Genomic DNA, 12,970 nt, shown 5'->3' on the forward strand with positions numbered 1-12,970 from the left:
CCCCTCCCTCACCCCCCCCCCCCCCACTCTCCCCCGGTGACCGTCGACCCACAGACCCCCGTGCTCCAGGGGATCAAACCCAGGCCATGCCACGGAGGGCAGGGTTACCTCACACAGCTGAGGCCCAACGTGGGGTGGGGGGTTGGGCGGTCTGGGGGGGGGGGGGGGGGGCAAAGGCGAGGGGTTTATCACGCGCGCGTCCTGGGCAATGGAGGGACTTGACGGTTACAATCCCTCCTCGCTCTCCCTCCCCCCCCTCTCCCCCCCCCCTCTACCCCCCCCCCCCTCCCTCCTTCCCCCCCCCTCTTCCCCCCCTCTCCCCCCCCCTCTTTCCTCTCCCCCCCTCTCCCCCCCCCCTCTTCCCCCCCCCCCTCTTCCCCCCCCCCCCCTATCCCCCCCTCCTCCCTCCCCCCCCCCTCCCCCCCCCCCCCCTCCCCCCCCCCCCTCTTCCCCCCCCCCCCCCCCCCCTCCCCCCCTCCCCCCCCCCCCCCTCCCCCCTCCCCCCCTCCCCCCCCCCCCCCCCCCCTCCCCCCCCCTCCCCCCCCCCTCCCCCCCCCCCCCTCCCCCCCCCTCCCTCCCCCCCCCCCCCCGCCCCCCCCCTCGCCCGACTCCCCCCCTCTTCCCCCCTCCCCTCCCCACCCCCTCTTCCCCCCACCCTCTCCCCCCCCTCCCCCCCCCCCCCCCCCCTCGCCCCCCCCCCTCTCCCCCCCCCCCCCCCCCCCCCCCCCCCCCCTCTTTCCCCCCCCTCTTTCCCCCCACCCCCACCTGGTCCTCTTCTCGCCCTTCTTTCTCCCCCCCTCTTTCCCCCCGCCCACCCCCTTTTCCCCCCCCCCCCTCCCCCCCCCCCCCCCTCCTCCCCTCCCCCCCCCTCTTTCCCCCCCCCCCCCCCTCCTCCTCCCCCCCTCTTTCCCCCCCCCCCCCTCCTCTTCCCCGTCTTCCCTCTCCTGCCGGCCTCGCTCCCCCCCCTCCCTCCACCGGTCTCCCTTCCCTCTCTGCGGTTCTCCTGGTCTCCGGAGGAACGAGCAGAGCCGGGCTCGGCGGCTCCATCTACCGGGCCGCGGCTCGCCGGTTCATTCCTGGCTTGTTCCCGGTTCCAGAGCTGGGCCTGCCGTCAGGAATGGCCGCGGCTCGCTGGGATTATCTTGGCGTGCGGCTCGGCCATTTTCTCCCGTACCTGCCTCACCTGCTACCCCTCACCTTGAAGCAGCCACACCTGGCCGCGGTGCCCAGAGGGTGAGGGGGTGGGGGGCGTTGGCTGGGCTCAGCCACCCTTCCGGCAGCCCCCTCGCTGCTAGCTTTCCCACTCTGACGTGGCCTCACGCTGACCTCTCTGTTGCAGAACTCTCTGTCCCTCTACATCGTGGTCGAAAACATCAATGACAACCGGCCCAACTTCCCCGAGACGGCGCTGACGCTGAACATCAGTGAGGTGAGGTCTGCGTGTCACCCGTGGCCGGGCATCTCCCGTGTGCGTGACAGGTGTGTCCGTGACAGGTGTGTCCGTGACAGGTGTGTCCGTGACAGGTGTGTCCGTGACAGGTATGTCCGTGACAGGTATGTCCGTGTGAGTGTGACATGCCTGGGCTTGGGACCTGCGGGTTGGAATATCCGTCCCAGTCTTTGATGCAACCAGTCAGGTTAGCCTGGACAGTGCTTCTGTGGAAGGTTATTCAGATATTCGGTCACAACCTCAATGTGTATAAAGGTATAAACGATGTGTTTGTTGGTAAATCTTCATTGTAGTTACATCAATGTGCCGGCCGTGGTTGGTTCCTTGGTGCAGGAAGGAACTGCAGGTGCTGGTTTAAACCGAAGATAGACACAAGATGCTGGAGTAACTCAGCGGGACAGGCAGCATCTCTGGGGAGAAGGAATGGGTGACGCTTCGGGTCGAGATCCTTCTTCAGATTTTTCACTCTTTCACCCGAAACGTCACGTATTCCTTCTCTGGAGAGATGTCCCACTGAGTTACTCCAGCATCTTGTTACATGTCCCACTGAGTTACTCCAGCATCTTGTTACATGTCCCACTGAGTTACTCCAGCATTTCGAGCCTATCATCGTTGGTTCCTTGGTCTTGCGTTGAGCGAAAGGTTATTGTTCCTGAACCACGGACATAGTGACCCGTCCCTCTCCTGTATCCATCGCTAAAAGTGTGACCCGGTGTAGGGGTGGGACCAGAGTTCCCCGGAACGCTTGGGTTCCGCGAGAGGCCGCCTGGGGTTCCCAGAGAAATCGTGATAAATCGGCAATGTAAATACATTTTGTAGTCATTTTTGTGTTTAATTACATATTCGTAATTTTATTATACACGTACGGCATAATTAGCGATGTCTATTTAGCATATTTAGCGATGTCATATTTAGCGAAGTCTATAAGGCGCCAGTATGTAACGGCCTTTAGTGGTCAGTGGTCAGGAGCTGTACCTGACGGATCAGTGTATCATCAAGTGACTCACTCGAGTACCGACGTGTGCACGGTCTCCATCAGTCCTGTCTGTGCCTCCTGGCGCGCAGGAAGTCCCTCATTCACCCACGTTATTTAGTATCATTACCCCATCATTTAGGGATGTTATATGAATCTAAAAAAAAAGTATATTTATGAATGAATGAATGAATGAATGCATGAATGAATGAATGAAAACTTTATTGTCATTCAGATATACACCTAGACACAGTGCACCTTGAACGAAATTTCGTTGCATTTTACTCTCCAAAATCAGTTAAAAGTTAAAAGTTCCAGGTGCGTCCATAAAAATGCGTCATGCGCATGGTTCTGTAAAATAAATATATATTAAAAAGTTTTTAAAAGTGACGATATTTAAAAAGTTCTAGCCTCGGTTTTGTTGATTGTTCAGTAATCTTATGGCCTGGGGGATGAAGCTGTTGCAGAACCTGGTTGTCCCGCTCTTCATGCTGCGGTACCTCCTCCCAGAGTTAAGCAGTATGAACAGTCCGTATTATGGGTGTGTGGGGGCTCTGATAATGCCCTTAGCTCTACTCAGACAGCGCTTGTACCCCATGTCCATGATGGAAGGAAGAGAAGTCCCAGTGATTTTTTCCGCTGTCCTTTTATGTATATTTATGTATATTTTTGTTTATGAAAAGGTTATTTATGTTTTTGTTAGTTTATGGAAAGTTTATGTGTTTTCCCTCTCTCTTTCTCTCTCCTCCAAGGTGAGTTCTTCTGTTTGCCTTTATTTGCTTCAGTTTTGAACAAGCAGTTATTTTTTGCTTAAACCAGTTATCAAAAAAATATATTATGTTTGCCCGAGAAAGAAAGAGATTGAAGGAGATATATAATAATTTTTATGTATGTGTTCCCTGAAATGAAAATTATTTCAATGGTTCCGCAAGGGTAAAAAGGTTGAGAAACGCTGGGTGAGACAGTGGGCCACCTGATGCTGCAGGTGGAGTGGGCCGACAGGTGGGGTGAAGGGTCAGGATCTCTGCTTCACGCTCTGCCCTCGCTCCCTACAGCTCTACCCCGTCGGCAAGTTGTGGACCAATGTGGCGGCCGTGGATCTCGACGAAGAAGACGTCGTCTACTACAGCCTGGACCCCAACACGGTGAGCGGGAGATCAGATGGGCACACCTACTCTGCAAGGCCACACCTGTACTCCACACCTGTACTCCACACCTGTGTACAGACCACACCTGTACTCCACACCTGTACTCCACACCTGTACTCCACACCTGTACTCCACACCTGTACTCCACACCTGTACTCCACACCTGTGTACAGACCACACCTGTACTCCACACCTGTACTCCACACCTGTGTACAGACCACACCTGTACTCCACACCTGTACTCCACACCTGTACTCCACACCTGTACTCCTCACCTGTGTACAGACCACACCTGTACTCCACACCTGTACTCCACACCTGTACTCCACACCTGTGTACAGACCACACCTGTACTCCACACCTGTGTACAGACCACACCTGTACTCCACACCTGTACTCCACACCTGTACTCCACACCTGTGTACAGACCACACCTGTGTACAGACCACACCTGTACTCCACAGCCCACACCTGTACTCCCCACCTGTGTACAGACCACACCTGTACTCCACACCTGTACTCACACCTGTGCACAGACCACACCTGTGAGGCTCTAACTCTAATGCTGCGCTCTCTCCCGCAGGACGGAGCCCCGTATTTCCAACTGAAGACTGAAAACACGCCGGATCTGTACCTGATGCGCGCCCTGGACTATGAAGTGAAGCGCAGCCTGACGCTGGTGTTGGACGCCAAGGCGAGGGGCCGAGCGGCGGGGACGGACGGACGGAGGGAGGGGGGGGGGGAATCGGGCCAGGGCCGTGGGCAGAGGCCGGACACGGTGTGGGCTCAGACCCTGCTGCAGCCTCAGGCCCACCCCGGGCCACAGGCGGGACAGTATGGTGGGGGTGGGGACGGTACTGGGGGAGGGGCGGTGATGAGGAGGGAGCGCCGCAATTAGGGAGGGGCAGTACCGAGGGAGCGCCGCGCAGTGTAGTTGATTGATGTACGACCCCAAGGTGACTATATAAATGCAGGCCCTCTCTCCCTCTGTGACAGGAGGCTGCTAACAGCCTACAGGTCAGTGATTCGGTGAACATCACGGTCAGAGTCCTGGACGAAGACAACCGGCCCCCGCTGTTCGAGCCGTGCGCGGGGTCGGTGGGGCCCGGACTTTGTCTCAACGCCGCCTATACCGGGGCCATCAGGCAGAACACCATAGAGGTAGCCCCAACCCCAACCCCAGCCCCCCCAACACCAACCCCAACCCCAGCCCCAACCCCAGCCCCAACCCCAACCCCAACCCCAACACCAACACCAACACCAACCCCAACCCCAACCCCAACCCCAGGCCCAACCCCAGCCCCAACCCCAGCCCCAACCCCAACCCCAACCCCAGCCCCAACACCAACCCCAACCCCAGCCCCAACCCCAACCCCAACCCCAGCCCCAACCCCAACCCCAACCCCAGCCCCACCCCCACACCCCAACCTCAACCCCAGGCCCAACCCCCCAACCCCAACCCCAGCCCCACCCCCCACCACCACCCCAACCCCAACCCCAACCCCAACCCCAACCCCACCCCAACCCCACCCCACCCACCCCAACCCCTCCCCAACCCCAACCCCACCCCCTCCCCAACCCCAACCCCTCCCCAACCCCAGCCCAACCCCAACCCCAACCCCAACCCCAGCCCCAACCCCCAACCCCACCCCAACTCCAACACCAACCCCAGCCCCAACCTCAGCCCCCACCCCAGGCCCAGGCCCAACCCCAGCCCCAACCCCAACCCCAGCCCCAACCCCAGCCCCAGCCCCAACCCCAGCCCCAACCCCTCCCCAACCCCCACCCCTCCCCAACCCCAACCCCTCCCCAACCCCCACCCCTCCCCAACCCCACCCCAACCCCAACCCCAGCCCCAGTCCCAGCCCCAACCCCAACCCCAGCCCCAACCCCTCCCCAACCCCAGTCCCAACCCCAGTCCCAACCCCAGTCCCAACCCCAGTCCCAACCCCAGTCCCCCCCCTCCCCAACCCCAGCCCCAGTCCCAGTCCCAACCCCAGTCCCCAACCCCAGTCCCCCACCCCAGTCCCAGCCCCAACCCCAGCCCCACCCCCCCCCCCCCACCCAACCCCAACCCCAACCCCCAACCCCAGCCCCCCCACACCAGCACCCCCCAACCCCACCCCATTCCCCAACCCCAGCCCCCACACCCAGTCCCAACCCCAGCCCCAGCCCCAACCCCAACCCCAGCCCCAACCCCCCAACCCCAACCCCAACCCCTCCCCAACTCCAACCCCTCCCCAACCCCAACCCTCCCCAACCCCAGCCCAACCCCCACCCCCAGCCCCAGCCCCCAACCCCAGCCCCACCCCCCACCCCCGCCCCACCCCCACCCCCACCCCCCGCCCCAGGCCCACCCCCAGCCCCAGCCCCAGCCCCAGCCCCAACCCCAGCCCCTCCCCAACCCCCACCCCTCCCCCAACCCCTCCCCAACCCCCACCCCTCCCCAACCCCCACCCCTCCCCCAACCCCAGCCCAACCCCAACCCAGCCCCAGTCCCAACCCCTCCCCAGCCCCCAACCCCAGCCCCAACCCCTCCCCAACCCCAACCCCAGCCCAACCCCCCCAGTCCAACCCCAGTCCCAACCCCAGTCCCAACCCCAGTCCCAACCCCTCCCCAACCCCAACCCCAGCCCCAGTCCCAACCCCAGTCCCAACCCCCAGTCCCAACCCCAACCCCCCCCCCAACCCCACCCCCCCCAACCCCAGCCCCCACCCCCGCCCCACCCCCAACCCCAGACCCAACCCCAACCCCAGCCCCAACCCCCCCAAGCCCAACCCCAGCCCCAGCCCCAGCCCCAACCCCAACCCCAACACCTACCCCAGCCCCAACACCAACCTCAACACCAACCCCTGAACGAACCCCAACCCCTTGCTCAACCCCAGCCCCAACCCCAGTCCCAACCCCTCCCCAACCCCAACCCCAGCCCCAGTCCCCACCCCAGTCCCAACCCCAGTCCCAAACCAACCCAACCCCCAACCCAGCCCCCACCCCAACCCCAGCCCCAGCCCCAACCCCAGCCCCACCCCCAACCCCACCCCCAGCCCCAACCCCAGCCCCAGCCCCAACCCCAACCCCAACCCCAGCCCCAACCCCTCCCCAACCCCCAGCCCCAGCACCAGCCCCAACCCCAGCCCCAGCACCAGCCCCAACCCCAGCCCCAACCCCAGCCCCCAACCCCAACGCCAGCCCCAGCCCCAACCCCAGCCCCAACCCCCCACCCCCCCACGCCCCGACCCCAAAGTTGTGCCCCCCCCCCGACCCCAACCCCCAACCCCTCCCCAATCCCAACCCCAGCCCCAACCCCAGCCCCGACCCCAGCCCCAACCCCTCCCCAGCCCCATGCCTTATTGCCGCAGACACCGGGAGCATGGATGAATGAATATGTTTATTGGCCAAGTATTCACATACAAGGAATTTGCCTTGGTTCTCCACGCATAAGTAAATACATGACATACGGTGACAGTTACGAATGACACAGAAAACACTAAACATTAATAATAATAAAACATTAATGATTAAACATGTGAATTAAATTAAATACCAGAGCGAAAGGAGGCTACAGATATTTGGCTGTTGAGTAGAGCAACTACTCGTGGATAAAACTGTTTTAATGTCTGGCTGTGGCAGCTTTGACAGTCCGGAGTTGCCTTCCAGAGGGAAGTGATTCAAAGAGTTTGTGGCCAGGGTGAGAGGGGTCGGAGATGATCTTGCCCACTCACTTCCTGGCCCTTGCAGCACACCATGGAGGTAGCCCAACCCCTCCCCTCATCCCCCTCCCCTCCCCTCCCCCCCCCCCGTCTTCCCCCCCCCCCTCCCCCCCCCCCCCCCCCCCCCCCCCCCCCCCCCCCTCCCCCCCCCCCCCCCCCCCCCCCCCCCCCCCCCCCCCCCCCCCCCCCCCCCCACCCCCCCCCCCCCCCCCCCCCCCCCCCCCCCCCCCCCCCCCCCCCCCCCCCCCCCCCCCCCCTCCCCCCCCCCCCCCCCGCTCGCTCCCTTCACATCTACACCCTACACCCCCTCCACCATCCCGTCCCCCCCTCCATACTCACCCCCCCCCCCCCTCTGTTGCCCACAGCCCGGACCGCTGACCCTCGCGCCGCGGAACATCCTGGCGGTGGACGGAGACTCCGGCATCAACGCCACCGTCCTGTACCGGATCATCAATGGTGGGTCGGCGGGGCCGGAGCTGCGATAACCGGGATAGAGGGGGGGGGGTGGTGAGGGTGGGCGGGGGGCGGGGCGAGGAGGTGGGAAGGTGGGGGATGGGGATGGGGGAGGGGGGATGGGGGAAGGGGGGCGAGGGGTGGGGGGGTGGGGATGGGGGGGGGGGATGGGGATGGGGGGAGGGGGGTATCTGACCTGTCCCCAGCTCTGCGGTATGTTTTGGCAGGAGATGATGGCCGCGCCTTTCAGATTGACGAGAGAGACGGAGCGCTGACCATGACCAAGGCGATCACCAGCCTCGGGCCCATCACACTCACCATCCTGGTAGGTCACCCAGTCCCACACCCACTCTGGTCGGGCAGGGGGCGAACCGAGGCCGGAGCCCGTCCCTCTCTGACCCGCCCCCTCCCCTCCCGAAAGTCACTGACCGGACCCAGTGTCCCAGGGATCATATCTGCCTCCACCACACCGTGGGAAAAACGGTTAAAAAACTACAAAAAAAGTCGTTCCTGAGATCTCTCAAATCTCTCTCCTGTCACCTTAAGCCTGTATCCTCTAGAGTTATCCGTGCCCTCGTGATCTTGTACAGCTCAACAAGCCCCCCCCGTTACAGAGTTGTGACTGACCAATGTCCTCTATGACTAGTTCATCCTCCCCGAGTCCCCGTGTAGTGGCTGGGAGATGGGTAGCGAGAACGTTGTTACCCCCCCAGTAACAAGACACAAGGCTGGAGCCCAGATACCCGCTAACTGCTGCATCAATGTACAAAACTCTCATCCAGCAGCGGTGTTACAGGAAACTGCTCGATGAGAAAGGGGGGGGGAGAGGCGTGGGTGGTGAGGGGGGGGAGAGGCGTGGGCGGGGGGGAGGCGTGGGCGGTGGGGCGGGGTTATTGACGTGGGGGGCTAGAGACGTGGGCGGGGGGCGTGGGCGATGAGGGAGGGAGTGGCGTGGGCGGTGGGGTGGAGGCGCTGGGAGTCAGGGCCCGTCTAACCTATTGCGTCCATTATCTAGGCCTATCAGGAGAACGACCTGTACAAGTCCACCACTACCACAGTCACCCTGACTGTCAGCCCGTTCAGCAACCACTTACCTGTCTTCCAGAAGCCCGTCTATTACGGGACCATCCACAGGAACTCACCGCCCGGTAGCATCGTCATGGAGCGGGACTCATCTACCAGACCCCTGGTCGTACTGGCTCAAGACCGGGACTACCCCAACGTATGTCCCACCCTTCACATGCATCTGGGGAGACGCGATAGAGATAGTCCGGGGTAGCAGGGCAATGTGATTGCGGGCAGGTGGGACTGGAATGTTCGATGGCGTAGCTGGGACATGTTGGGTCCGGTGTGGGATTTGTGTTAGGGGGGTGTTTCTGTCCCGGGGGGGGGAGATGTTTGTAGGGTGGGGGTGGGGGGGGGTGCCCCTGGGAGTGGAGGGAGGGGGTGGGGGTGGGGTGAGAGTGGGGGGTGGGGAGTGTGGGTGGGGGGGGGGGTGGGGGTGAGGGAGGGGGGGTGTGGGGGTTGGGGGGGGGGGGTGTTTACCCCTGGTGGGGTCTCTGTCCCTCCCCTCCACTCTGACTGCCTCTCTCCACAGATGAACAACCCTGCGCTGACGTACTACCTCAGTCTGGGCGACTTCACCATCAGCAGAGACGGCATGATCTTCACCCGCTCCCACCTCCCTCCCGCCCAACACGAACACGTCCTGACGGTGAGTTCCCCCCCTTCCCAATCACGCCTCCGCCATCCCAACAGTACAGGAACAGGCCCTTCGGCCTATAATGTCCGTACTGACCATGATGCCAAGTTAAACTAATCCCCTCTGATCCATGTCCGTCCATTCTCTGCATGTCCATGCGACGATCCAAAAGCCCCTTAAACACCGCTATCGTATCTGCCTCCACCCCCACCCCCGGCAGCGCGTTCCAGGCACCCACCACCCTCTGTGTAAAATACTTGCCCCGCACATGTCCGCTATATTCTACCCCTCTCACCTTAAAGCTGTGCCCTGTAGTCATTGACATTTCCACTCTGGGAGAAAGATTCTGTGCAACTTCTCAAAGCCTCTCATAATTACAAGTACAATAAACCCTCGTTATTTGGACCTCTTTGTAACAGATTTCACTACAATGTTGTTGTATGACCCTCGCGTGTTGTATGACCCTCGCGTGTTGTATGACCCTCGCGTGTTGTATGACCCTCGCGTGTTGTATGACCCTCGCGTGTTGTGCGGGACAGGTGACGGCGAAGGACGGGGAGAACGGAGAAGTGGCGCAGACGGAGGTCCGGGTGCTGACCAGTGACACGGACGGTGAGTGACCACCCAGACCCGCAGACGCTGCAAACAGCGGCGGTACGGACAGCATCTGTGGAGGTAGACCCAGCGATTGTTGCGGCAGCTCTAGTGGGGCCAGCTCACACCGTGGACAGTACAGTGACGGCGAAGGGGGGGGGGTGGAAGTCTCCGGCGGAGGTGGGAGTATGAAACGTTCCCAGCTCCACAGATGCTGCCTGACCTGCTGAATGTTTGCAGAACTTTCACAGTTGGAAGCAACACCGGTCGGGTTCAGGTTAATCCGGTAACTTGTCCACCCCTCCCCCCCCGCCCCCCGCCGCGCTGTGGGAGGGGCGATGGGGGAGCGCCGCGCTGTGGGAGGGGCGGTGAGGGAGCGCCGCGCTGTGGGAGGGGCGATGAGGGAGCGCCGCGCTGTGGGAGGGGCGGTGAGGGAGCGCCGCGCTGTGGGAGGGGCGGTGAGGGAGCGCCGCGCTGTGGGAGGGGCGATGAGGGAGCGCCTGTCTCTGTGGGAGGGGCGGTGAGGGAGCGCCGCGCTGTGGGAGGTGCGGTGAGGGAGCGCCGCGCTGTGGGAGGGGCGGTGAAGGAGCGCCGCGCTGTGGGAGGGGCGGGACGGACGTTAAGCATTCTATACTCTAGTCCCCAGCACGGTGACAGCGAGCAGCGGCGGCGCGGTGGCCACTACAGCACCGGGCACCCGCCCGAGCACCGGGACCGGTAACCGCGCTTGTCCGGAGCTCGGCCTCCACGTCCTCGCCGCCAGACGCGCGTTCAATGATTGATCGGCTCCTCCGGTGGCCGGGCCTCGTCCGAAAAAAAACACACCTGGGGCCTCAACACCCCCCCCCCCCCCCCCCCCCCCCCCCCGCCCCGCCCCGGCCCCGCCCAAGGGAACCGCGGTGCTGAGGGAACCCAGCGGGTCGGGCAGCATCTGTGGAGAGAATGGACAGGCGGGTCTTCCTCAGACCGAGGCATTGCGCTGCCGGGACAGAGAGGGTGGCCGGCGGGGAGATAGGAGAGGAGGGCGCTCTCTCTCAAACCTCCCCCCCTCCCCCTCCCCCTCCACCTCCCTCCTCCCCCTCCCCCTCCACCTCCCCCTCCCCCTCCCCCTCCCCCTCCCCCTCCACCTCCCCTCCACCTCCCCCTCCACCTCCCCCTCCCCCCTCCACCTCCACCTCCACCTCCCCCCCTCCCCCACTCCCCCTCCCCCTCCCCCTCCCTCTCCTCTCTCCCCCATCCCCCCCTCCCCCAACGCCACCTCCTTTATTTCAGCGCCTCATTCCAGCGCCAGTGATACCAACTCGGACACCGACCCCGTCCCAGGACACACCCACCGACCACCCAGCCCATCGGACAACACCGCCACACACGGGTTCCCCCGGGACCGGCACCTCCCTCACAGAAAGCCCGGGGTCCGGAGCCACAGGTAAACTGACCGACTATGGATAAAACATTGTGTTCCTTCACTGCACCCATTGCCCCCATGATTGTATACACCTCAATAAGATCACCCCATATCCTCCTGAGCTCCAAGGAATAATGTCCCAGCCTGGCCCTCAAGTTCTGCCAGAAAATTCGATGCTAGCATTTATTTCAAGAGGGTTTGTATACAAAAACAGGGATGTAATGCTGAGGCTACAAGGCGCTGGTCAGGCCGCGTTTGGAATATTGTGAGCAATTTTGAGCCCCATATCTGAGGAAGGATGTGCTGGCTCTGGAGAGGAGGTTTAGAAGAATGATCCCAGGAATGAGTGGGTTAACGTATGATGAGCGTTTGTCGGCCCTGGGCCTGTACTCGCTGGAGTTTAGAAGGATGAGAGGGGGACCTCGTTGAAATGTACAGAATAGTGAAAGGCCCGGATAGAGTGGATGTGAATAGGATGTTTCCACTAGTGGGAGAGTCTATGACCAGAGGTCAAATAATTAAAGAACGTTCCTTTAGGAAGGAGATGAGGAGGGATTTCTTTAGTCAGAGGGTGGTGAATCCGTGGAATTCTTCGCCACAGAGGGCTGTGGAATCCAAGTCAATGTATATATTTAAGGCAGAGATAGATAGATTCTTGATCAGTGCGGGTGTCAGGGGTTATGGGGAGAAGGCAGGAGAATGGGGTTAGGAGGGAGAGATAGATCAGCCACGATTGAATGGCGGAGTAGACTTGATGGGCCGAATGGCCTAATTGTGCTCCTATCACAATGACCTTCTGACCTCCCCCCGCTCCCCGACCCCCCCCCCCCCCCCATTAACGCCACCCCCTTTATTCCAGCTCCAGTGACATCAACCCGGACACCGGCTCCGCCCGGACAATCAACCCCGTCCCAGACCACACCCGGGACCCCCGGATCCACATCAGAGCCGCCCCCTGGACCCCGCCCTACTCCCACCGACCCCTCAACCCGTCGGACAACACCACCACACACGGGTTCCCCCGGTACCGGCACCTCTATCACCGGCAGCCGGGGGACCGGAGCCACAGGTAAACGGAGGCAGGAACGGGGTACTGATTGTTGATGATCAGCCATGATCACAGTGAATGGCGGTGCTGGCTCGAAGGGCCGAATGGCCTCCATTATTGTCCATTGTCTATTTATTTTTAAGAGGGCTAGAATACCAAAACAGGGATGTAATGTCGAGGCTTTACACGGCACTGGTCAGTCTGTATTTGGAGTATTGTGAACAATTTTGGGCACTGTATCTGTGGAAGGATGTGCTGGCCCTGGAGAGGGATCCAGAATGATTCCAGGAATGAGTGGGTTAACCTATGGTGAGCGTTGGACGGCACGTTAGAAAGGCGTCATTACATTGACCATATAGTGAAGGGCTTGGATAGAGTGGATGTGGAGACGGCGTTTCCATTAGTAGAGAGTCCGGGACTGAAGGGCAAATAATTAAAACACGTTCCTTTAGGAAGGAGATGAAAAGGCCTTTTTTTAGTCAGAGG

The 12,970-nt window shown here is 61.6% G+C and overlaps 1 protein-coding gene across 1 annotated transcript in view; it reads left to right on the forward strand.

The window, feature by feature from the left end:
- The first annotated feature begins 1,311 nt into the window (after positions 1 to 1,311).
- The window catches only part of LOC129705544 (cadherin-related family member 5-like), a 16,105-nt gene continuing 4,446 nt past the window's right edge, over positions 1,312 to 12,970 (forward strand). The window contains exons 1-11 of the mRNA XM_055649116.1: positions 1,312 to 1,429; positions 3,479 to 3,568; positions 4,155 to 4,265; positions 4,568 to 4,732; positions 7,648 to 7,738; positions 7,963 to 8,060; positions 8,751 to 8,957; positions 9,333 to 9,449; positions 9,977 to 10,049; positions 10,671 to 10,748; positions 11,317 to 11,457. Of these exons, the coding sequence (XP_055505091.1) occupies positions 4,209 to 4,265; positions 4,568 to 4,732; positions 7,648 to 7,738; positions 7,963 to 8,060; positions 8,751 to 8,957; positions 9,333 to 9,449; positions 9,977 to 10,049; positions 10,671 to 10,748; positions 11,317 to 11,457 (1,027 nt within the window). The 5' untranslated portion in view covers positions 1,312 to 1,429; positions 3,479 to 3,568; positions 4,155 to 4,208. The remainder of the gene's footprint in view (positions 1,430 to 3,478; positions 3,569 to 4,154; positions 4,266 to 4,567; positions 4,733 to 7,647; positions 7,739 to 7,962; positions 8,061 to 8,750; positions 8,958 to 9,332; positions 9,450 to 9,976; positions 10,050 to 10,670; positions 10,749 to 11,316; positions 11,458 to 12,970) is intronic.

The sequence above is a fragment of the Leucoraja erinacea genome, chromosome 18, assembly GCF_028641065.1.
Source record: "Leucoraja erinacea ecotype New England chromosome 18, Leri_hhj_1, whole genome shotgun sequence".
NCBI lineage: Eukaryota > Metazoa > Chordata > Chondrichthyes > Rajiformes > Rajidae > Leucoraja > Leucoraja erinaceus.